The sequence below is a fragment of the Pseudorca crassidens genome, chromosome 15 (genome assembly GCF_039906515.1).
Source record: "Pseudorca crassidens isolate mPseCra1 chromosome 15, mPseCra1.hap1, whole genome shotgun sequence".
Lineage (NCBI taxonomy): Eukaryota > Metazoa > Chordata > Mammalia > Artiodactyla > Delphinidae > Pseudorca > Pseudorca crassidens.
This window is the reverse complement of record NC_090310.1, coordinates 45390703-45415739: the sequence shown is the minus strand read 5'-3', so window position 1 is coordinate 45415739 and position 25037 is coordinate 45390703. Positions and strand designations below refer to the sequence as shown.

The window sequence follows — 25037 nt, the reverse complement described above, 5'->3', positions numbered from 1 at the left end:
TAATTCATCTGTAACATCCAGACCCCACACTCTAGAAAATAAATAGCCAGGGTGTAGATTTTCTGCGGCCTTACTTTCTATTCTAATATCGATCCTTGGTCCATTTCTTGGCTTGTTAAATAGGACAGGAAAAAAAAGAAAACTACTTAGTTTTATCAAAGAATTATACTCAGAACATATAAAAAATGCTCTCCAAATCAATTAAACACACACACACACACACACACATACACACACCCACCCACCCACCCACCCACCCACCCAAAAGGAAAGGGAGCTGAGAACACGCAGAGGCAGATGAGAAAAGGAAATACAAATGGCTGGTCAACATAAGGAAAGAGGTTTAAAAAGTGAGGAGGCATAAGAAGGGGAAGGGTCATTCTTTCGGCTTTTTTAAAACTCAGGATATTATTAAGGAAGAAATACTTTTTAGTTAAATTTAAACAAGTCTACATTTGATGTATTACACTTAAAGAGTGTATTAAATTTGCCTACTGACTCTACTCCCCCGCCTCACAAGTATTTGAAGATGAACTATTTAAAAAATTCAAACGTGAAGTAAAACTAACCAGCTAAAGAGAAAGGAGCTACAGTCATCAGAAGTGTAAATGATGGACACGGAGCCAGAAGGAGAGGACACAGACACAGGTGATCTCAGCCTAGGACATCAACACAGGCACCCACCCACTCTGTGGTGTTATGACTCCTACCACGTGGCTTACCTTTTACTTTCTAATTTCTCAAGTTCTTCACGCTGTTGCCGCTCAAATTCAAGTCTAATAAATCAAATGAAAATGAGTCACTTTTCTGAAAGAGCTTTTTTCACTCTCATATTCTCTGTATGTAGTTACATATTACAAAGAACACTGGTTTGTCAGGTACGCTTTTTAATCATTATGGGTTAGCAAGTTTAAAATGTATTCTTTGCTCTATGACTATGATTATAAATTAGACATACTTTGGGAGTGCTTGAATTCAGGCTGAAAAGAACATATTTTACTTGAAGGAAAGCAAACAAAACACCACTGTACGGGACAAGCAGAGTTAAGGGAGACTTCTAAACGAGAAGCGTGCCTACCCCATGCAGCCTAGCCACTGATTAGTACAGAAAAATGGAAAATCTCTACCTTAGACAGATGGGTCCTTTTATAGGGAAAAGACTGCCAGGGAGATGAGAGAGAGAGAGAGAGCACAGACATCAATTAAGAAAAGAATTAACAGTGGGAACATCAGGAGCAAAACAGTAAGGTACTTAAAAGCCAGTAGTCATGCACAAATTGAAACGCCTTCTTATACAGATCACATTTTCCAATCATTTCTTGAAGCAAATTCTCCAAAGAGTTAGCTATTATGTTTTACACACTTCCCATGATAACTCGAGCACTAATAATAACTAAGTACCAACGATAATTGCCCACAGAAGTCAAATCCATGTTTTTACTACTTCATAAATGGTTATACTGTATGGAGGATTCTCGAGATCCTCCTGTAGTTAGTGGTTATATGACATTGGAGCTATGGCGGCTACAGAGATTATGAACGGATTGACCATAGTGGTAGCAAACTAAAGGGGGCTAGGTCACTGGGAATTTTAAAACAACTCGCTAAAATACTGATAACAAGTTGACTTTTTCTCAAATACTAGACTGAATTACTTCAAGGTTTCACTATACCTTTTAAACAGCATGAACTGTAATTCTTAAACGTTTTCCTGTTGTGGTGGATAGCAAGTACAGCTAAGAAGCTGAACTATGGAAAAATTCATCAGTCAACTGTTCTCCTTGGATAAGATAATCCAGGTTGGCAACGGTTACCTTTACCATGAGCTAACGAATTTTCAAATAGATCTGTTACCAATTTAATTTGGGCTAAAATTGAGAGTAAGATGTCTGGGGGGTTTTGCAAGCAGAACTGAGGGCAGTGCTGAGTGATTTACACGTTTGCTTATTACTCTGCCTTCCCAGCAAATCCTGAAGATGGCACAGAGTACCCGATCTATTTAACAGATGAGAAACCCAGAGCTCAGAGGTCTGAAAGAACTTGCCCAAGGTCATGATGGTAAGATGTGGTGGAACCAGGGCTTGAACCCACGATAGCCTGCTTCCAAAACATCCTCAATTCGTTCATTTTATGAGCAATGCTCCAGTTTGTGATATATAGTAAGAATATTAAATCCTTCATTGAAACTTACCATTTAGGGTTATATTTATCTTTCTATCAAATGAAAATGATCTGTGGATTACAGGCACCGCCATCCATGAGAAATCAATCACGTAAATATAGTATATGAAAGGGATTTGCCACTTCTGGAGCCCAATCCACATGCCATCACGCTAAGCCGATACAGGGTTTCATTTAAGTTCATATACGATCATTCTCTTTTATATAACGATAAACAGAACCTTGGGAATGCTTCCTAGTACATATTTTTAGACTTCGGTACAGTTTAGTCTTTCTAGAGATAATTACAGTCAAAACAAAATAAAATAAAATCACCAGATAAAACACTTTCAAAACCTGAGGATTTTCCTAATAGAACTGTCTTTATTCTTGATTTACACTTTCTGTGAACATCAGCTCAATGTGCCCATCAGCAGACAATGTCGCTCTGCTCTGACAGTGTCACAAGGCAAATGCTGCTCTGAGAGGTTCGAATGAAAACCTATCACCAGACAGTTTACAACGTGCAGGTGCTTGTCCTGGCACTGAGCATGCAATACCCTCACTTTGTTCTCCTAACCCTAGCAGGTCTCATCCCCATTTTATAAAACAGGAAACTGAGGCTTAGATGAGGTAAGTAGCAGAGGGAGGGCTTGAATCAGTTTGGTATTAAAATCTGTGCTGCTAACCACTGCAACTGTTTCTAATGAGTTGTGTGGTCTCAGAAAGTCATGAAATGTGAGTTTTAATAGCTTCATCTCCAGTGTGACACTCTGGGCACCTACGTATTTTACTGAGCACAGTGCCAGGCGCTGTGCAAGGCACAGGGGATACAGAGGTCTGGAAGTGAGATATGTCCCTGCCTCCGTGGGGCTCCCAGTCTGTAAGTGACAGTGGAATAAACATGAGGGGCGCACCCAGTGTGTCACAGCCAGGATGAGGAAGGACAAAGGGTTGTAACACACCGAGCGGGTGCTGGTCTCAGAATTTGGTAGGACCTAGAATCAAGGCAAGCCTCCCAAGGGAACTTCCGCCCAGGCTGTGCCACTCTTCCTCGCATGGTGCAGCAGCTCAATAAAGCCAGGTCTCGGCTTCCTGTGAGGGGAGGGGCAAGACGTGAAGCTCAACGGGACACGAGAAGCCACACGGTTCAGGGCCTTGGAAGTTATATTGAGGACTCTGCACCTGACCCCAAAGACAGTGGCAGAAAAGTGTCTTGGAACAGGGTTGTTAGAGAGCCCACAGAGAACACATGAGAGGAGAAGCCACGAACCAGATCAGGAGGCCTGTGTCGTCACGGAAACAAGAGATGATGGAGGCAGGACCCAGGATCACTGGGATAAGGAAATGCCAGTATCTTCTGATACGCAGGGGTTCAGTTGAGAAAACCTGCTAATGGGCTGGATTTTGTTGGAGGTTGTGATGGGAAAGAAAGAGTCAAAGATGACCCTCAGGTTTCTGGCCGGGTCACACAGTGGGTGGGGAAGCCGAGCTTCACGGCCAAGAGGCTGTGCTAAAAGGTCAACTGGTCCGAATACAAATGCTAGTGGTTGTGAGGCTAAGCATGAGTTATTTAATCTTGGATGCTTGATTTTTACAGACTTTGAAGAAAATAACGAGCCCTCCCTCAAAGAAGACAAACATCCGTCTCATCAAACAAGACCGTACGTACAAAGTATCTGTATCAACATCCACGAAAGAGTCATTCCACACCTGGGTCTGAGGACTCGCATTTGACTCTCACAATGGTCCTGTGACGTAGGTGCCACCCTTCCCCCCTTTTACACACGAGCAGTGGCCACGACTCCAGTAAATGGCAGAATCAATCGACTCCAGAGCCCACAGTTTATCCCTATGCTGCCTTCAAGAAAGTAAGCTCGATTTTACACATGTTGAATCTAATGATTCCAGGGTCAACCAAATTGAGACGTCCGGCAGGCGGGGGATACAAACGAAGATCTAGCGCTTGGGCCGTCATCAAGGATGGACATACAGACTTGGAATTCACCAGCATCTGGATAGGAATTACCCAGGACACAGGTATGGAATGTGAATAAAGGAGCTTAGTGCAGAGTCTGGAAGACCACACACACTGCAGTGACTGGCAGAGAAGGATGGGCCCTTAAATGAGGCTGGAGATGAGCAGTTAAAGACAGAGAGAGAGGATCCCCTTGATAAATAATGATTCCCATTTCCTCAAAATTAAGAGTTTAAAAAGAAAAAGAGGGCTTCCCTGGTGGCGCAGTGGTTGAGAGTCCGCCTGCCGATGCAGGGGACACGGGTTCGTGCCCCGGTCCGGGAAAATCCCACATGCCGCGGAGCGGCTGGGCCCGTGAGCCATGGCCGCTGAGCCTGCGCGTCCAGAGCCTGTGCTCCGCAACGGGAGAGGCCGCAACAGTGAGAGGCCCGCGTACCGCAAAAAAAAAAAAAGTACAAGAGATCATGCAATCAACTCGGCACACACGCCTGTCGCCCACCAGACACCCCTGCTCCTGTCCTCCCACTACTGTACAGGCCAGGAGACTGAGGCCTGGGGGTTGGGGGGGCGGATCAGGGAGAGGCCCAAGGTGACCTCCTCTTTAGAGAAGTCAAGGGCAAAGTTCACCTCTTCTTACTCCTCCTCCATTCCTACTTCAACTCTGGAATTCCATCTCACCTCCTTAACCAAACCACGGCAACGTGTACCCCAGAAACAGCCTCCCAGAGTTGAATATGACTCACCACTCCCAGATGGACCTCTCCTCTGTGGACAGACCAGAACAGTGTGCCACAGGGAATGTTCCTGCCACTTCATTCAGCCATGCCTGCCCCATGTCCAACAAACCTTTAACGAGCACCTACTATGTGCAAGGCAGTGTGTCAGACACACAGAATGGACAAACTGTCTTCAGGTCTTAAGCGTGAATCGTAAGTGAAATATGTGTGCATCCAACAAACCTTTAACAAGCACCTACTACGTGCAAGGCAGTGTGTTAGACACACAGAACGGACAAACTGTCTTCAGGTCTTAAGCGTGAATTGTAAGTGTGTATGGATCACACAGTACGTGAGGAGCCCAAGGAGAAAGTTCCATTTTTTCCATGCCGGGGTGGAGGGAGAGCATTTATAGCTGCATGCATGGGAGGGGGCCTCGCTGTCTGTCTGAGCTGGGCCTGGCTTGACAGACGGACAGAACAATGGCCACAGTGTGGGGAGTGGGAAAATCGAGTGGAACAAACATAGGAGAAGGAAAACGAAAGAAACAAGCAAGGCACTGAGCATGAGGAACAGGAGCTAGTGGCTCACGCACCATCAATTCATTTGATCAACAAGCCATTCACGTGCCCGGCACTGTCCCAGGCCCTGAGACTCAGCAAAAGGAGCCAAGCCCCTGCCGTCATAAACCTTCCATTCTAGTGGGAGTGGGGGGAGAAGGAGAGCTAACCAACAGTGAAAATGTTTTTGTGATACGTGCTGTGGAATAGCCTGAAGCCAGGAGGGAGGGTGGAGAGAGGGCTGAGCGAGGGCGTGACCACGAGGATGCAGCTGGTGCCGGCACACGAGGGAAGCCAGGCCAATGACGAGGGACAACGTGTGGCACGCGGGGAGCACAGCAAGACTGGAATGGCGAAAGCAGGTGCAACCAGGGGACAGTGATGGGATGAGAGAAGGGGCCCAAGAAGGGCCCAGACCACCTGGGACCCTACAGGTCACAGAGGATAGGCAGAGCCCTGTCCACCAGGGCTCCTGGAGGACAGAGATCCAGCTGAGCTGTGTATCTGAGGGCCTTCTGCAAGGCACATAGTAGGTGTTCAACTAATGAGCACTCCAGGTAGAGCTTTGAAGTCAGTGGCATAGGCTGAGCACCAGACCCCAATTACACAGAGTCACAGAACACCTGGGCGGGGAGGCAATGACGTCAGCCAGGGCAGAGTTCTCTGTGCCCTAAGAAATAACAACCGGCGGTGCTTCCAGCCTTCTCAAGATGAAAGTAATTAACTGCAGCAAAGGTAGAAAATACAGGGGAGTAAAATGCAGTCAAGTCCCTCACCACGATCACGGTATCTTGGTAAACAGCCTTCGGCCTCCCAGCCGGACACACACGCACACGGATGAAAGCTGACAACAGAGTTTATCGTGTAGCCTTTTCCTCCTAATACACACCTTGGACAAATCCCCAAAACATTACCTATCATTCCACAACACAGTTTAGTATCATGCCATTTCAGAATACAGATGCACCATGCTTTATGGGAGCAATCTCACATGGCTGGAAATGTACCTGGTAGATGATCCTGATGAAACGGTTTGGTGGGATCTACACGGGGTAGCCCAAGAGGAGGTTCGTTTAGGAAAAGAGAAGCTGTGCATATTTGTGGGCAGAGAAGGGGGGTTTGAAGACGTGAAAAAGACTTGAAATGCACCACAGCTCCTCTGCCCTGGCAAGACATTCCTGAAGTGAAGAGCTCTCCGGGTCTACTTTGCACACCTGTACTCCTTTGATACCGCGTGCTTAGGGACACGATGCTCACACGCTCAACCAGGCAGGGCTTGAAACATGAGCCTCACATCCACGGGGCTAAGGGAGGTCTCGGCAGCCCCTGTGTACCTCCCTGGGGCTGGCCGCCCTCCCCCAGCCCTCCCCTGCCATCGCCTCTTCTAGGTCTCAAGCCTCCCTTCCTGATTTCTCTCTGACGTCTCTCTCTCTGTTCCTCCCCTTGTTGTTTTAATGTAAGCAGCAGATATCGTCAAATAAAGAATTCTGGGGTGTGTGGATTTAGCTGACAAATAATAAAGTGGGAAAGATTTATATAAGCTGATTAATTGCACTGTAATCAATTTATGTGGGCAAAAAGGAGAAATAGTTCCAAGAGTCCTCAATGATGAAGCGAGAGTTACATGATGGGGCTTCCCTGGTGGCGCAGTGGTTGAGAGTCCGCCTGCCGATGCAGGGGACACGGGTTCGTGCCCCGGTCCAGGAAGATCCCACATGCCGCAGAGCGGCTGGGCCCGTGAGCCATTGCTGCTGCACCTGCGCGTCCAGAGCTTGTGCTCTGCAACGGGAGAGGCCACAACAGTGAGAGGCCCGCGTACCGCAAAAAAAAAAAAGAGTTACATGATGATATAAACATGGGATGAAGAAGAGTGTTGGATGACCTGGGGACAAGTTCCCAGGAAAGTAGTAAAAGAAAAAGCAGAACACAGAGCTGTGTATCGAGTGAGAGCTCGATGTTGTTTTTCTAAGATACTTTTTAGAATGCATGATTATAGTACCTGATGTACAATTAAACATATATAGTATAAAATATAAGTAAATATTACAAATATAAACGAATCATTATTTCTTGGTGGAAGGATTGTGAATGCTTGTGATTACTTTATTCATTTCTGAATGTTTTACTTTTTTGCAATAAGCATCTCAATTTATAATGAGACAAACTACCTGTTTCAAACATTTTTCTCAATCTACTGTGATTATAGCAACCGTTTTACTTCCTTTTTGCTTCTACAAATCTCTAGTTGATTTCCATTCGTCTCCAGCGATGACGATGATTAACCTCAGTAGGTCATAAAATTTGGGGTTGCTTATGGTGACTAAATATCTGAGGTCACTGATGTGGGACACGGCTGTTCAAGGTTAGGATTACGGTCTGGGATAAAAGAAGGGGGTGGAGGGTCCTCATTATGGCACAACAATTCACACACACACACACACATTCAATCAACAACTGCTTCCCAAACACCTACTTAGAAGCAGGGGTACATTATTAAGAAAATCAAACCTTTTCACTAAATATACTAAAAATATTCCATTAAATACCCAGACCAAGAGTAGGCAAATAGTTGCACCAAAACCCACAATTTAAGCAACCATTTAAAGTGCTACCACAGAGACAGGATGCTATGTATAAAGATCCAAGGAGATGAAATCTGGGCTGGGGTTGGTAGGGCCTCCCTGAGGAAATGACGCTGAAACTGACATCTTAGAGGGGAGGTGGGATTTAGCCATGTGACGAGCAGTCCAGGAGGAGGAAACAGCACGTTTCCAGCAAAGGCCTGGAAGCAGGAACAGGTATGTATGTACGTCAGGAACCCTTGACTGAATCAGCAACAAGCTCTGATCAAATGAGTCAACAAACTACAGAGAGCTCACGGCAGGTAATCAAGTTAATACAAGATGTTACTTCAGAAGAAAATCATGCTGACATGTAGGACGAAGAGGAATCTGCTATCTACCACCGTTGCCCATAACTGCTATCCATCATAGCACTGGGCAAAGGCTCACTTCCTCAACTGACCCACACAATTCAGCTTTGGATCATGCAGTTCTACAATGAGGGAAGCAGAAATGCTGCCCCTGAGCAGACAGCGCAAATCTAAAGGAACAGAATGAAGACAGATCACACTTGGAATCCTATAGCTCATCGTTCTGCTCCTTGCTTTTTTTTTTTTTGGGTGCGTTGGGTCTTCATTGCCGTGCGTGGACTTTCTCTAGTTGTGGCGAGCGGGGGCTACTCTTCATTGTGGTGCGTGGGCTTCTCACTGCAGTGGCTTCTCTTGTTGCGGAGCACGGGGTCTAGTCGCATGGGCTTCAGTAGTTGTGACACACAGTCTCAGTAGTTGTGGCTCATGGGCTCTAGAGAGCAGGCTCAGTAGTTGTGGCTCACGGGCTCAGGTGCTCCGTGGCATGTGGGATCTTCCTGGAGCAGAGCTCAAACCTCTGTCCCCTGCATTGGCAGGTGGATTTTTAACCACTGTGCCACCAGGGAAGCCCCCATTCTGCTACTCTGAAAACAGGAAACAAAGGAGCTCATCATTTAAAGTGGCTCACAGTGGAGTTATATTCAAGGACAAGAAAGAAAAAGCTAAGTCAGTACAGACTGACTTCACTTTACTGCACTTCGCAGATATTGCTTTTTTTTTTTTTAACAAATTGAAGGTTTGTGGCAACCCTACATCGAGCAAGTCAACCAGCGCCATTTTCCCAGCAGCGTTTGCTCACTTCATGTCTCTGTGTCACATTTTATTTATTTTATTTTTTTAACATCTTTATTGGAGTATAATTGCTTTACAATGTTGTGCTAGTTTCTGCTTTATAACAAAGTGAATCAGCTATATGTATACATATATCCCCATATCCTCTCCCTCTTGCGTCTCCCTCCCACCCTCCCTATCCCACGCCTCTAGGTGGACACAAAGCACCGAGCTGATCTCCCTGTGCTATGCAGCTGCTTCCCACGAGCTATCTATTTTACATTTGGTAGTGTATATACGTCCATGCTACTCTCTCACTTCATCCCAGCTTACCCTTCCCCCTTCCCGTGTCCTCAAGTCCGTTCTCTACTTCTGCATCTTTATTCTTGTCCTGCCCTTAGGTTATCAGAACCATTTTTCTTTTTTTCTTTAGATTCCACATATAGGTGTTAACATACGGTATTTGTTTTTCTCTTTCTGACTTACTTCACTGTGTATGACAGACTCTAGGTCCATCCACCTCACCACAAATAACTCAGTTTTGTTCCTTTTTATGGCTGAGTAATATTCCATTGCATATATGTGCCACATCTTCTTTATCCATTCATCTGTCGATGGACACTTAGGTTGCTTCCGTGTCATGGCTATTGTAAATAGTGTTGCAATGAACATTTTGGTACATGACTCTTTTTGAATTATGGTTTTCTCAGGGTGTATGCCGAGTAGTGGGGATTGCTGGGTCGTATGGTAGTTCTATTTTTAGTTTTTTGAGAAACCTCCATACTGTTCTCCATAGTGGCTGTATCAATTTACATTCCCACCAACAGTGCAAGAGGGTTCCCTTTTCTCCACACCCCCTCAAGCATTTATTGTTTGTAGATTTTTTTGATGATGGCCATTCTGTCTGTGTCACATTTTAGTAATTCTCACTATTCTGAAAACTTTTCTTTCTTATCATATTTGCTACAGTGAGCTGTGATCAGTTATCTTTGATGTTACTATTGCAAAAACCTTGTGACTCTCTGAAGGCTCAGATGATGGTTAGCATTTTTAAAGTGTTTTTAAATTAAGGTATGTACATTTTTTTAGACATAATCCTACCGCATGCTTAACATACAGTATAATGTAATACTACAGTATAAACATAGTTTTTAAATGCACTGGGAAACCAAACACTGAGCACGGCTCTCTCTACTGTGTATCTGCTCTACCACGGTGGTCTGGAATCGGCTCGCCACATCCCCGGGGCCTGGCTGAAACTGACGCTGTTCTCTGTTAATGGAGGAAGAAGCTCACGTCCTTCAGCTGCGTTCACCGCAAGTTCCCCAAGACCGTGCATCTTCACAAGCTATTTAAGGCTCTACAGCAACCGCCAAGTGAGTAAATGGCCCATGAAAAAGCGACACCACTGAGACCAAAGACTGGAGAGGAAGTCAGTCCTGCGGCAAAGCAAACTTTTGAAAGATGTTAAGGCCCAATAAAACAAACCAGCAGAGACAAACACAGTAAATAACCATCAGCTAAAACACAGCCAAATCACCAGCAACATAAATATTGCCAACCACTACACGTATAAAACTTTCACACTCCAGGTCAGCAAGAAAAAAAAAGGATAAAACAATGTATAAAGCCCCAGAAAGTGAGAGAGAAGAGAAAAAAGTGGGGCTAGCGGGGCACTGTATCCACGGGCAACGCAATCTTTCCTCCCAGGACCCGTAGTGAGGACATGACCTCACCTGACGGTGCGGGTCTTACCAAGAGTATCTCCAGCTATGACCAGGCTCTGTTTCTGAAGGCCCTTTTACATTGGTATGAATTAAGGGGAAGAACTGAATTCACTTGGTTCACATGTATTACAATGGCTATTAAGTTCCAGGTGCTATGCTGGGAACTGAGTGAAAAGATTAGATCCTGTGACTGTTTCCTGGAAGCTGACAGAAATGTAGAGGGAAGCTAAGCTCAGTACAGCAAGGGATGCACCTGGTTACTGACGTTTTCTTACTCTCTCCCCAGTGTGATGTATTTATCCTTCCAGTTGAAGGAAGGGAGAGAGGGAGGGAAGGAGGGAAGAAATAGGGAAGGGGTAGGAGAGAGGAAGGAAAATGAAACTACTTTCTTTTCCTACAACTGTTGTCAGCTGGTAAGAAGTCCTCACCAGTAACGTATCTTGGTGCTTTCGGCTTTCTGCGTCGCAATCCCGGAACTCTTCCTGCGGAATATAGTTCCTTCCGGCTTCACATTCCGAAACCCCAACCCTACTCTAAACCTGAAGGAGCAGGAAGGCTGGAGCGAACTGCACACAGCACGGAGCTCTGCACAGGACAAGCGAGGTGCCTGATGAATCCCGGGTGATGGTCAGGATGCCCAGGACAGGCTTCCAGAGAGAGCCACTGTTAGCAGGACTGCCTAGACTCCAGCTGCTGTGAATATAGCTTAGAGCTGCATCCAGGAGGGTGTGTTCATATCAACACGGTCTATGAGTCAAGAGGATCCTTTTCCAGTTTGCAAGGAAAGGGAAACTCTCATGTGGTATTGGTGGGAGATAAATGGTGGTGATACGTACAACCATCCTATAGAACAGTTTGTGAACATCTATCAGGAGGCTTAAAACTATCAATATATACACCCTCTGGCCTGGTAATCCCATGCTACTTTTTCTCACCCGAGGAAGTGATACTCACGGATAAGCACAAAGATTTAGCTGCAAATGTGTTCACCCCAACTGCTTGCCATAGTTCAAAGCTAGACAACAAAACACCTGCCAACAGAAGATAAGTAAGGTATGGCATATCCATACGATGGAATCTCACATGGATGTTAAAATGATGTAGGTTAATACATACGAAGGGGAAAGATATATAAGTGCATAAAACAAGCCCAGTGTGAACCCATCCTGGTAAAAGAACACATATAAATGTATACAAGTATAAATGTATATATGTAAATGTATGTACATATACATGCGCACACACAGAGAGAAAGACAGAGATGGCTACATGGTGGGACAGAGGTATAGACTAGAATATATAGCAACATGTTCACTGCCGTAGTTTCTTTTTTGCTTGTTTGTGATTTCTAAATTTTCCGTAATGATTAACACACGAAAATTAAACGTTAGGTTAAAAATAACCATCACTCGTCTGTCCTTATCCCCTGATTGTCGATGATTTCAGACAGTCTTCAGAGTCAGGGGCCTTGCACTGAGCCCTGAGTTGGCCCTGACGCCCATCAACCCCATCAGCGCTACGTTCCATAAAGCTCCTTGGACGGCTTGCCAAAGCGAGGTTTGATTTTTGACTTTAGATATTTTTGGCCCAACCGCATTTGAAACCCAGGCATTTCTCCTCTTCGGAATTTCTTCGAACGCAGTATATCCATTTCAACAGGCTCGCCGCTGGTCAGTGCTTAAAGGAGGACAATGCACAAATGACATTTTCTCCCTTTAAGGCTGAAATGAACTTGGAATGTATATAATTTTGCTCAGAGCACTTTCCAAAAGCTGTGAAAGCTCCCGCTTTCTGCCAAGTTAGCCGCCTGTTTGCAGCCTCAGAGCAAGACAGAGGATGCCTGAGGAGTGGGCTTGGACGTTTCCCCTGCAGTGAAACAGTTTCCTGGCAAAGACCCTGGCTGGGCGCTTCTCAAAGCGGAGCTGACTCTCAAAGGAAGTCACCAGGCTGCTTTGCCTCCTCCAAAAATTCTCTGGCACTAAGTACCACGCATGTGTGCCTACAAATCCTGGTCTCCAGAAAGCCTACGATGCGGGCCGGCAGTGAGTTCCTAAACTACCTTAGAGACGGTACATCCAACGTGACATGCCCAGTTGGGCTCATAAAATGCTCCTGGGTAGCAAAGACTTCACTTTTAAAAAGTCCAAATCTTACTATGATTCAGAGCATGGGTTTTTTTGGACAATTACTAGGTTGCCTGTTGAAACTGACTGCTCTGAAGATAAGTTGGATCGTACTGTATACAGTCATTTGCAAACCCGATGTAATTCTTTCAGAGAGCTTTGTTCTAAGAGGAACTGAGTACTAAGTAGCATAAATTTTAAATCCGCTGCAAGAAAACATACTCAGGTCTACAGGATACCAAGGAAACCAAGAGATGTGAATGTGCACCAGTCAAGAAAGCCACAAAACGTGCATGAAGTACGTCTGTGTGCGTGAGAGCCTCACAAAGGCCCAGGGCTTCCCCGGTGGCGCAGTGGTTGAGAGTCCGCCGGCCGATGCAGGGGACACGGGTTCGTGCCCCGGTCCGGGAGGATCCCACATGCCGCGGAGCAGCTGGGCCCGTGAGCCATGGCCGCTGAGCCTGCACGTCCGGAGCCCGTGCTCCGCAGCAGGAGGGGCCACAGCAGTGAGGCCCGCGTACCGCAAAAAAAAAAAAAAGAGAGAGAAACAAAGAAGAAGAGAGAAGGCTTGGGGCAGGGGAGGGGGCGGTGCTGGGGGGCAGCTAACATTTATTAAGCCAATACTTAGCATCAGGGAATCATTAAGAAGGCCAAAAGCCAGTTCTCCAGTTTAAAAGCAGAACACTGATCCCAAACTGGTCCTAAGAGAGGTAAATACAGGGTAAGGGACCCCAAACTCTGCACTGTCCCAGGGCCAGGCCACCTACTGAAGCCTGTGAGACCCATCACCCAGTAGGTGGATACAGACCCCCTATGGTGAGGAGCGGGGCGCCGTGGCAGGGGCCTGGGTGGAGCTGCACAGCTGCCCTCACCCAGAGTCAACCCAGAGGAGTCCAAGCGTCACAAGCAACGGCAAGGCTCCCGGCTCCCTGCTTTCCGCCAGGCTTCCCCACAGTCTTCCCTGTACACTAGAGCACGCTCCAAGGGAACTGAGCCCCAGCACAGGCGGGCCAAACAAGGGCCCTCACCCAGCAGCTGAGTGGATGCGGAACGAACAGGAGGGCTTGTCAACGGGGGCCCCGCGTTCACCCTGCGCCTGCGACAGGCTGCAGAGGCCCCCACGCTCCCCACGGGGCGCCCGGCGGCCGACCCTGTGCTCCGGTGCAGTCACTCCCAGGAGGAAGTTCGCAGCCCGGGGTCCAGTTTCTCAAGGCTGTGCTCAGCATTCTCCCTGCCTCTCGACAAGCTGGCCCTCCTCCCGTATCTGTATTTCAGCTGGAGAGCATGCGACACCGGACCAATTATTTAAGCCAGAAAATGGATGTTACCAGCTTTTCCTTCTTTCCCTCCCACATCCATTCGGGCCTCATCACTTCCTTCCTGCCCTGGGCGCCTGTGCAGCCCACCGCTGCCTCTAGCTTCCTCCCACTGCTGCCTCAGTTCAGGCCTCACCTCCAGGTCCCTCTCACAGCTCCCTCCGCGCCCTCACTGTTCCCTCTCAAGGCAAATATGATCACATCTCTCCTTGGCTAGAAACACCTCCTGAAGCCCTACCCCATGGACTGGGCTTTGAGATACAGGTGAACGGGCTGGTTGTGAACTGAACTTGGCAGGGCTCGAGGGAGTCACCAGGAAATGGATCCTTGTCAGACTGACGCTCATCAGTTATTTACTAAACTTACTGGGGGAGCTGAATTTCAGATCTTCCATCTTTCTATACTTCCAAACACTACTTTCCAGATTGGAAATTCTTAAGAAAATGGAAAGAAAACAAAGAGTGAAGAAAAACCACAATGAGGTACCACGTCACACTCATTAGGGCGGCCACTATCAAAAACAAAACAAAAGAAAAAAACAGAAAATAACACGTATTGGTGAGGATGTGGAGGAACTGGAACCCTTGGGCGCTGTTAGTAGGAATGTAACAGGGCTGCACCTAAGACAGAAAACAGTGTGGCAGTTTCTCAAAAAAATTAAAAACGTAATTAGCATATGATCCAACAATCCCACTTCTGGGTATATACCCAAAGGAACTGAAAGCAGGGGCTCAAAACAGATATTTGTGCACCCGTGTTCAGAGCAGCATTATTCACAACTGCCAAAAGGTGGAAGCAGCCCATGTGTTCATCGACAGATGAATGGATACATAAGACGTGATATATACATGCAATGGGATGTTATGCAACTTTAAAAAGGAAGAAACTCTGATACTTGCAACAACATGGATGAACTCTGAAGGCATTATGCTAAGTGAAAAAAGCTAGTCACGGGCTTCCCTGGTGGCGCAGCGGTTGAGAGTCCGCCTGCCGATGCAGGGGACACGGGTTCGTGCCCCGCCGGTCCAGGAGGATCCCACATGCCGCGGAGCGGCTGGGCCCGTGAGCCATGGCCCCTGAGCCTGTGCATCCGGAGCCTGTGCTCCGCAACGGGAGAGGCCACAACAGCGAGAGGCCCGCGTACCACCAAAAAAAAAAAAAAAGCCAGTCACAAAAAGATAAATAATGTATGAATCCACTTATAGGAGGTACCCAGAGCAGTCAAATTCAGAGACAGAAAATAGGATGGCGGTTGCCAGGGGTGAGGGGGAGGGGGGTTGGGATGTTACTGCTTAATGGGTACAGAGTTTCAGTTTTATAGGAAAAAAGTTCTGGAGGTTAGCTGCAACGATGTGAACGCACTTAACACTACTGTACGCCTAAAAATGGTTAAGATGGGAAATTTCATGTTAAGTGTATCTTAGCACAATTTTAAAAAAAAAAAGAGTGAAGAAATGAGTTAGCAAATGCTTATGAGTATAGAGAAAATAACTCTCTGTTGTATTTTGGGCCATACATTTTGTTCATAATCATAAATTCTAAACACACTAACCAGAACTTATAAAAACGTTACATGTACACAGGTGCTGTGACTGTACCAGCAGAACCTGAGCTGCCATCTCTCCTGCTCCATCCTCCCAAACCCCAAAGTGCAGTTCCTCAAAGAATAGACATCTGTTTATCAAAGCAACCTGCTCACGCCCAGGCATGGCTTTCAGAGCGCCCCCCAGTCAGGCCCCAACCTGCGGAATCCTCTTATCACTTCCTAAGCTCAGCATGGCTGTGGCCAGCACTCACCTTGTTTGCCCATAAAATGTTCCTTCCCAGAACATCTCTCCAGGGGAAAACCTCTTCCTGCAAACATCTCAGGGCCCAGCACAGAATCCAGTTTTTTTTGTGCCTCTTGAACAGAATTCTCAAGTAGAACAGAAGGGAGTGATTTGGGGTTCCTACCTGGCGGGCATCCAGGGCTGAATCTCTGGTTAGTGTTCTATCCACTTTGTTCTCTGAGATAAGGCATCTTTATAGACTTCTAACATCTTTGTATCCTCAACTATGGAGAAGAAAGTGCTGGACCAGGGACTTAGGAGGGTTACTACTTAAGGCTCCTCACAGCCCTGCTCTACCCGCCACACCACCCACCCCTTGCCATGGGCCCCGGCTATTTACCACAGGCTGCGCACTGCTACGGCAATGAGAGTCCACAGAAGAGGGGGAGAACTGGGGACGATGTTACAAAGGGGACAATGCCTGGTCTCCATAAGCGTGGAGGACAAGTGGGTTCCCGTTATTTAGGCTTATGGCACAGATCCCATGATGCTGGCTGGAGGTGATCTCAACATCAAGAAAGATTCTTTCTGAAAGTCTCTGGTTTTCTACATCACCCAACACATTACAAGGCATGGCCACCGGAAGAGAATCCCTTCCAAGCACGTCAATTTGCACCATTCCCTTCCCATTGGCCCTCCCAGGTCACAGGCCACTAATCCTGAATCATATAACTTCCATGACTTCACGCTAAGTGGGTTCACACCCATGTGTCCATTTTCTTAGGCAGAGAGAACACGGCACCTGACACTTATGGTCTCCCCTCGCCCTCAATAAATGCGCGTTGTCCTATTGAAGCATCTCAGCCCTAAGTTTCCATCTTGAGAAACTAACACACTCTGTGTGCAGGCGCCTTATTAGATTTAAGTAACAACTATTCAGCTAGTGTCCAAGCAGTGAACATACTTCTTTCAACATTCTTCCCGTTTATCGCGTGGCGCTTAATTTAGGCCAAGGATAGTTACACCCGTAACATCAAAAAAGGTAAAAACAGCCCAGCTTGGCTTTAATCCCGCTTTGTTTGGCCGAGTCGCTGGAGCACAGAACTTTACAAGGTGTCTGCTTCCCATAAATCAGAGGCAGCGACTTCTCTCCAATTCTGTTTTAATTCATGGGTAATCATTCTCTAGAGCAGGTGGCAAGTTGGGGGCGGGGCCTGGAGTCGGGGGAATGAAGGTATGATGAAGTATTAAGTCATTTGAATTTGAATTTGTACAAATGAGTAGTGCAAGGGTGGCAGATACGAAATGTGTCTGCTAACCGAAGCCAGATGAACAGGATGCAGCATCCAACCCATCCAGCACCCTCTCTTCAGCCGACCGCAGAGTGTTTCTCGTTGAATTCCCTGACAGCCTTGGCCTAAGTCTTCACTTTGTCACGAGGCCCTCTTCCCACCTTTTGCCTGAGGATCCCGAACATGAACTCGAGGTTATTCAACCAACTGCAGTGCCATTTGGAAACTGACTCGTGCACAGAAACACATTCCTTTGCATAATGTGTCATTTCCCACCATTTAGAACACCAATGCCCAGAGCAACTAGTGAAAATCCTTTTCCCCGCAAAGGGCACAGGTGTCTTACTAAAATTTCATTCTTAATCTGTCTGCTAAACATTCGTCAAGCATCTTATGTGAACGACACTCTAGAATACGGAAATTAGTAAGATAAGCCTCTGACCTCGAAAAACTTCCAACCTAATAGGAAAGATACACTGACTGAACCCTCACCCCACCGCCAGCCCAGGCTGCTCATCCCTGCCTCCCGCACCTCAGGAGCAGGTGCATCACCTGCCCAACTGTTTAAACCCGGAGCCTGGGAACCGCCCTTCATTCCACGATGCTCCATCACTATGGTGACCACCCAGACCCAAGTCACTGGTACCTCCCACCGGGAATAAGGAAGTAGCTTCCTAAATGGTCTCACACTTCTATGCTACGTTCTCCAGATGACACACATTCTAATATTTGTAGTAAATTTATCTTCACGTTCCTCTACTGCTTAAAGACCTCAAATGGTTAGAAAACTCCTTCCAGGGGCCTCCAAGGCCCCACATCAGCTGCCCCCCGCCACCAGCCCTCCCTTCCCTCATCCTGTGCCGCGATTATAACTAAGTTAAAGGATGTCCATACACAGCAAGGGCTGTAAAGGAACGTGGAAAATGACTACGGCTGATGTGATAAGGAGGCCTGACTGCAGAAGTTTTATTTTCTTTAACTGACTTCTTTTTTTAATTAATGACTTTAATGGGGTCGACACAACAAACACCACAACAGTGAAAACCCCAGGGGAGGCAACGCCGCAGTCCACTCACCCTGGGTTGTACAGCATGACGGCAGAGAGGTTCTCGCAGGACTTGGACAGGTCGGTCATAGACAAGCTGAGGGAGGACAGAAGGCCACTCTAAGAGCAGACACAGGGCAGAGCGGTTACCTCGGCAGCAAGGGAAGGCCGCGCTCTGTGCTCCCCACGCTCCACTGGGGAGAGGCAACGAGGGGCTCACGCCCCCCATCAGCCTGCACACAACTGGTCTCTCTGAGGACGCATGTCAGGGGTCAGGCCAGGGATCCGTCTGGAGCCCAAGCCCCACGCTAAGGCCAGCAGGGCCGCAGTGCGCTCGGGCAGGAACTGCACAGCCCTGTGGATCTCCTTGACCTGGCTGCTGCGTTCAAGTGGAGGGAAGGGGTCACGGCATCGGTGTCAACCCTGTCCCCTGGCAGGAGCAGTACTCACACTTGCTGAGTGACAAAGAGGGAGAGGGAGAGGTGGAGGGAGACCAAAAGAGCAACAGCCTAACCTGTTTGGCTTCCATGGAAAGTTTCCTAACATTTGTAGTAAATTTATCTTCACATTCCTCTACTGCTTAAAGACCTCAAATGGTTAGAAAACAGTCAAACTCCTTCCAGGGGCCTCCAAGGCCCCACGTCAGCTGCCCCGCACTGCCAGCCCTCCCTCCCCTCATCCTGTGTCATGATTATAACTAAGTTAAAACCTGTTTCCTTCCCTCTCTTCCCTGCAACTCTGTCCTGAAAAGGGCCCTCCAGGGCGACTCTGGGCTGGAACAGACAATAGGCTTCACAGGCTGGAACCGGCAGCCCTGGAGAAGGCTGGGGTTTGCGGCTTTCTCGTCATTCCGCATTTAAGGCACTGGCAACTCTGGGCAGCCCCAGCAAAAGCAGGCTGAGATGCGGGGCTGCAGCCCCAGCTCCCCGCTCGCTGGCCACGGGACAGGCCAGCCTCAGTTTCTCATCTCGATCATCTGTGATGTGGGTGTAATAACAGCCTCTGTGCACATAAACTGGTACATGTGGAGGTTCTGCACAGTGCCTGGCTCACAGAAAACTCAGCTGTGACTTAATTCCCTTCCTCAGTCTACGGTCAACACGGTGTCCTAGACAGGTTTCTCTCCCTTCCATGTCTTCCTGTCTCTTTCTGGTCCTCTGCCCACCTCCCTCATCCAGTACTTCAAGGGCCCTCTAGTCATCCCCATCCAAGCTGAAGCCTCTTCCCATCGTCCTAAGTTCGCCCCCTCTCTGCTTCACACCCTCATCAAAAATCCAATTTACTGTGAATGAAAATAAAAAGTGAGCCAACTTTTGGATGAAAGTGATTCTGATATGGGGTTAACTCTTAAAACAGATGCTCTTGAGTGGAAGGTACTCTCCACTTAATGTGAAATGACGCCCATCTCCTTTCAGGGGATGCAGCGCTCAACAGGAGGGTCGAGACGCAGTGTCTCTCCTCCTGCTCTGGATCTCACTTGCTAGCCTATTTCACCAGGGAGCCATGCGCTGGGAAACAAACCCTCTAGAATCAATCCAGGCTATGGGCTGGTTCGTGCTCCAGAAAGTTAAACTGCTGGAACCAGAGTGGAGACCCCCTCTTCCCCGACCCCAGCCCCTCCCAGAGCGGAGTGAGCTACAGGAGACTCCACACTGCTCACCTTCCTCTTCTCCCTGAGCCTGGCGGCCTCCTTCGGATGGTTAAAGCGAAACATATTGGTTCTTCCCAGGAGTATCACGGCACCTAAGAACACACAGAAACAGCAATGAGCTTACACTGAGCAACCTGGTTAGCTGGTGACATTCTAACATGGAATCCTGCAGCTGAGATGTGATTTCCAGTCCTACACAACAACAGAGTGAGGGGAGGCTTTCGTCGCAAAAGTCTGCTTACATAAGCCAATTCTAAATCTTCAAACGCTTTTATTTTTAGAGCCGAGTGTCACAATTCTCACGTTACCCAGGGCAGAAGTGAGGGATCTAAGCATGACAATATCGTAAGAGATTTAAAACTCAGTATACAGATAATTTGACTTTTGATTGTTGAAAAGAAAAACAGAAATCAGGTAACCAAAGAGATGTGAGAATATCAAGCAAAGCATATGGTCACCAATTTAGGAAATGTTTATTAATGCCGATAGAAGTAGAAACCTCAAAGGACGGTGCATTCAAATGAAAACACGGTGAAACTGTCAGAGCAGTAGGTTTTTAGTAATAGGGTCACTGTTACTAAAAACTCCCTCAGAATTCGACAGGAAAGAAAATGCGCATATGCAGTGACTATTTCCACGTAAAAACACGGCTTCTTGAGAAAACCCTGTTTAGACGGCTACATTGGACACACAAGAACAGCTCCTTTGGACTGACTAGTGTCCTGCTTGTTCAGAAAATGATTGTACAAGGGGGAGAAGAATTCAGTGTAAATGCCCAAGGGTAACAAAATCATTAGGTGGGGAGGTAAATTTCAGCTTGATTAAGCAAACAGATGCGTTCTAAGATAGGAGCTGTCCCAAACTGGCATGGATGTCACAGAAGGCAGTGAGCTCCCTGTCACTGGAGGCATTTAGGAGATTTGCTATCTTTTCTGGTCCCATTCGCACCTGAGAGTCAACCAAGCCTCAAAACAAACCACCCCCCACCCCCAAACCCCATGTTCAATCTTTGTCCTGAAAAAGAATGTAACTTATTTGTGAAGATAAGACATTCATGTAGAAGTCAACCACGACGTATCAAAGTGATGACTGCAGGGTGCAGGAGGTGACACCAAGGACCTAAGCTGGGTCCCACAGGACAAGAGGGTGACAAGGGGAGGGGCTGAGCCTGAGACAGCAGATGGACCTCCTGGGCTTGGAGAAAGGAGAGAGTCAGGTCCAGCCAAGATGCAGGAGACGTGAAACAGCAGCAGGAACCCGTATTGGACAGATGAGGGAGAGAGAGACCGTGAAGAACTAGCAGCCGGGATAAAGAATCTGCAACGAAGGTCAGAGAAAAAAATCAGCTCACGGATGTGTTTTGTGTGTCCCGCGCAGATGTAAAAAACAAAATCCTTCACTGTCAACGGTTAAAAATCTGTAGTTTTCACATAAAAGTCTGAGTTTCTGGCTTCCCTTCAAAAATTAGAAGATGTGGTATCAGTAGATCTGTGCTGTCACTGGGCTACTGTTGGCTGCCTCCTCTGGACAGGGCACGTGACCTCTAGTTGGGTACCAGCTCCACCTGGACCCTGCAGGTAATAGCAATACCCCACATGGCCACTCTGGAGCTTCAGACCCGCACATCCACCTGCCTATGTGACATACTGTCACGGATTCTCAAAGGAGCTTCAAATTCAATACGGTTAGAACCCAGCGGGTTTAGATCGTAACCACGGCGAGCAACCGAAGGGTTGGTTCTGATGGCTGTCGTTTTTTAGCAGAAATGGAGTCAACGTGAGAAGCAGCACACGTTTTTGGGAGACTCAGAAGGGCAGCAGCGGATATTATCCACCTACAGTCTGCTTATCCCCCTCATATAAAATTGCATTCGTATATTTCCCAACTATGGAAAGGCACCATTACCACAATGAAGAAAGGTGTTTCCCACGTGCCTTTTACGACTAGGACTCAAAACTGTGTGCCACACTAAAGTCAGAAGTTAAGGATATATGTGTATTTAACGCTCTTAAAATGACATGAGAGATTAACAAGGCAATCTCATTTGAGGTGTTAATTATACCTAATCCAATTCTTTTTTTTTTTTTTCTGTTAATAAAATGCCCAGGCACACAAGTTGAAAATTGCTAAAATATGTTAATGGAAAAATAGGATAGTACTTCAGAGACATATTTCATATCATGTTAAATCACTGAAAAAAATCTTGCCACCCATGTATTGGCATGAAATACACATAAAAATCCCTTCGAGGAGTTATGAAAGAAAACAAAACTACCCATGACCATTCCTTCTTTCTGTCCAAATAATGTGTATAAAGCACCTGGCACATAAAAGGGGCTCTGTTAAGGCTGGTGCCTTCTCTTTCCTCTATCGTATTCCTTTATGGACAAACCTACTGGCTTAAAAGATGTGCTTCATTTTTTCTTTTTCACATGCTGCAGCTGTGTGTCCATTCACTCAACAGATACTGAATGAACACTTACCGCGCTATGATAAGAACTGGGGGTGGGGATGCAGAGGTGAACGAGTGGGACACACACCTTGTCCTTATGGAACTTGTAATCAAGCAGGAGGAAGAGGTCACTAACCAAACAAATAAACGCAAAGCTGCAACTGAAGGAGAGATACCCTGCCCCCAGCTCACGAGCACGCGAGAAGGGGGCTGGCTGCAGGGGAGGTTAGGGAACGATGCCGTGAAGGAGGTGGTGCTTAAGACAAGCTCTTGCGGGGCGGGGGGGCATATCCAACAGACTGTGACAGGAAGAAGTGATAATGATGATGAGTGATGGGAGACACGGTAGAGGGAACCAGGGGGAGCACTGCACAAGGTGAAGCTGGAGAGAGAGGGGAGGACGGAGCATGTAGAGTTGCTCGGGATACAGTAAAGCATCTTGTATTTCACGTAGGGGCAACAGCAAGACCCTGAAGGGCTTTGCGCAACAGCAGCGTCACACAATCAGACTGAGTTTCAGGAAGATCATTTTTTCTACTGTTTGAAAAATGTACCAGAGGGCGAGAGGAAATGTAGATAAACAAGGGAAGAGATTACTGCAGTGGTCCAGGTCAAACATGATGGCAGCTCAGAACTGGAAGGGAGGGGTAAGAGGTCAATAAACAGATCCAGAAGATACTTGGGAGATAAGCTCACCAGGACTCATGATGGGCCAGATAGGGGGACCGGGGAGGTGAAGAAGATGCTCCTGGGCTTTGCTGTAACTAGTTGGATGGGGACCTGTTCACACTGATTGAGAACACTGGAAAAGGACCAAAATCAGGTTGGGGGAGAAATCTTGAGTTTGGTTTTACACATAATGGATTTGAGATGCCTTTTGCAGATAGAAATATGGAGCTGAAGCTCCAGAAGAAACGCCTAGGAGATCTCTCAATCCATCTGTCCATCTACCAACCTACCCACTTTCCCACCGACTTTACTCTCTATTATATATATATATATATATGCATAGTTTTTGATAATTTGGTGCTCTGTGATGAGAAGATATGGTGCTGAAATAAAGCATATTTTGTTTAAGATGTTCTCCTGATGTTGGCAAGTATACTTTTGAAAGAACGCCTGGTTCTTATCAAGTATATTCTGTTAAATGATCAAAATGAAGAAATCTAGAAAGTTGGAGGATTAAGAATTGCTTATTAATCCTGATGGTAATTAAAAAAAAGTTTATAGATGAACTATATACCTCAAAATATAGAGACAGACATACATACATATGTATGTGTACATATCTACCTAAGATCCATGTGTATATACACATATACACACACATCTCTACAGATATCAGGTAGAGATGTATACATATATATGTGCATATACGTGTGTGTGCGTGAGAATGTGGTATCTCTCTATATACATGTGAGAGTCATCTCTAATAAAGGAAGCCACAGGTGTGGGAAAGAGGAGAGAACAGAGAGGTGGGAGAAAAGATGGCCCACCCAACACTGGGCACCTTGAGGAGCTTGGCTTTTAATGGCTCAAGGAGAGGAAGATGAACCTGCAAAGGAAACAGAGAAGGACCCTCAGAGGGGGAGAAGGAAAACCTCAGAAGCCCAGGGAAAGTGCGGTTGAGGTCTCCTGAGTGTGGACAACTCATTCAAGAAGTTTGTGTACTCTGCTGTACACCTGATACTAACACAATATTGTGAGTCAACTACACTTCAATAAAAAACAGAAGAAGAAAAAGAAGTCTGTTTATGAAGAGAAAGACAGAGCTGGTAGTAGCTGGAGCTGGGAGTTGACAGACCCTGTGGGATATTTTGTGGTATTTTTGTTTAAAGGAGACTTCTGAGTATATTTAAAAAGCAAAAAGCTGAAGGGGAAAAGGCAGTGAATGAATGAATGAGAGTGAGTGACGGTACAAGGCCTTCGGAAGAGACCCAGCTCATGTGTCCTGCCTGACGGGGTAAGCCCTCCAGGGCTCAGCTCCCTCACCAAGTCTTCAATGCCTTCCTTCCAGATCTTAAATTCTCCTTAACTATGAGCGACTCCCTGATCTGAGGTTAATGTGATTAATCACAGCACATGGACTTTCTGTGATGCACTTAATTTGTCATTTTTAGAGTATATCTAAACCTCCTTGAAATATATGATGGCATCTTTGATATCACTTGAGAGCCTGTTAAATACTTGAGGACAGACAAATTCCAGACGATCTTAGAAGGGGATGGAGGGGAAACGATATTATAAAAAGGTAGACAAAGACACTTGGTAACAACAAAAAAAAGCTTCACTTAAGTCTCTGTGAATGAAACCACTGATTTTCTATTTTAATATTTCAGGCACACTGAAAAAAATTAAACATGTAAAGATTTCTAGTGATTTCTAAGGAGTGCAGGGATAATAATCATTAATATCACTATTAATTACGGTCCTCAAATTTTATGTGAGATTTTCTAATTCTGCTACTGCACGAATAAAAATCAACTGTTTTAGGGCTTCCCTGGTGGTGCAGTGGTCGAGAGTCCGCCTCCCGATGCAGGGGACGCGG

At 46.6% G+C, this 25037-nt stretch overlaps 1 protein-coding gene across 4 annotated transcripts in view; it reads right to left on the bottom strand.

Annotated features, from left to right (window-relative positions):
• The window catches only part of LOC137207503 (kinesin-like protein KIF16B), a 278846-nt gene that overhangs the window by 107855 nt on the left and 145954 nt on the right, over nucleotides 1-25037 (bottom strand). For 3 of the 4 annotated variants that reach the window (XM_067707442.1, XM_067707444.1, XM_067707445.1), the window contains exons 16-19: nucleotides 20047-20129; nucleotides 18418-18506; nucleotides 1128-1160; nucleotides 723-776 (exon numbers count right to left, since the gene is read on the bottom strand). In XM_067707442.1, coding sequence (XP_067563543.1) covers nucleotides 723-776; nucleotides 1128-1160; nucleotides 18418-18506; nucleotides 20047-20129 — 259 coding nt within the window. The remainder of the gene's footprint in view (nucleotides 1-722; nucleotides 777-1127; nucleotides 1161-18417; nucleotides 18507-20046; nucleotides 20130-25037) is intronic. The other variant, XM_067707443.1, reaches the window with a different exon arrangement.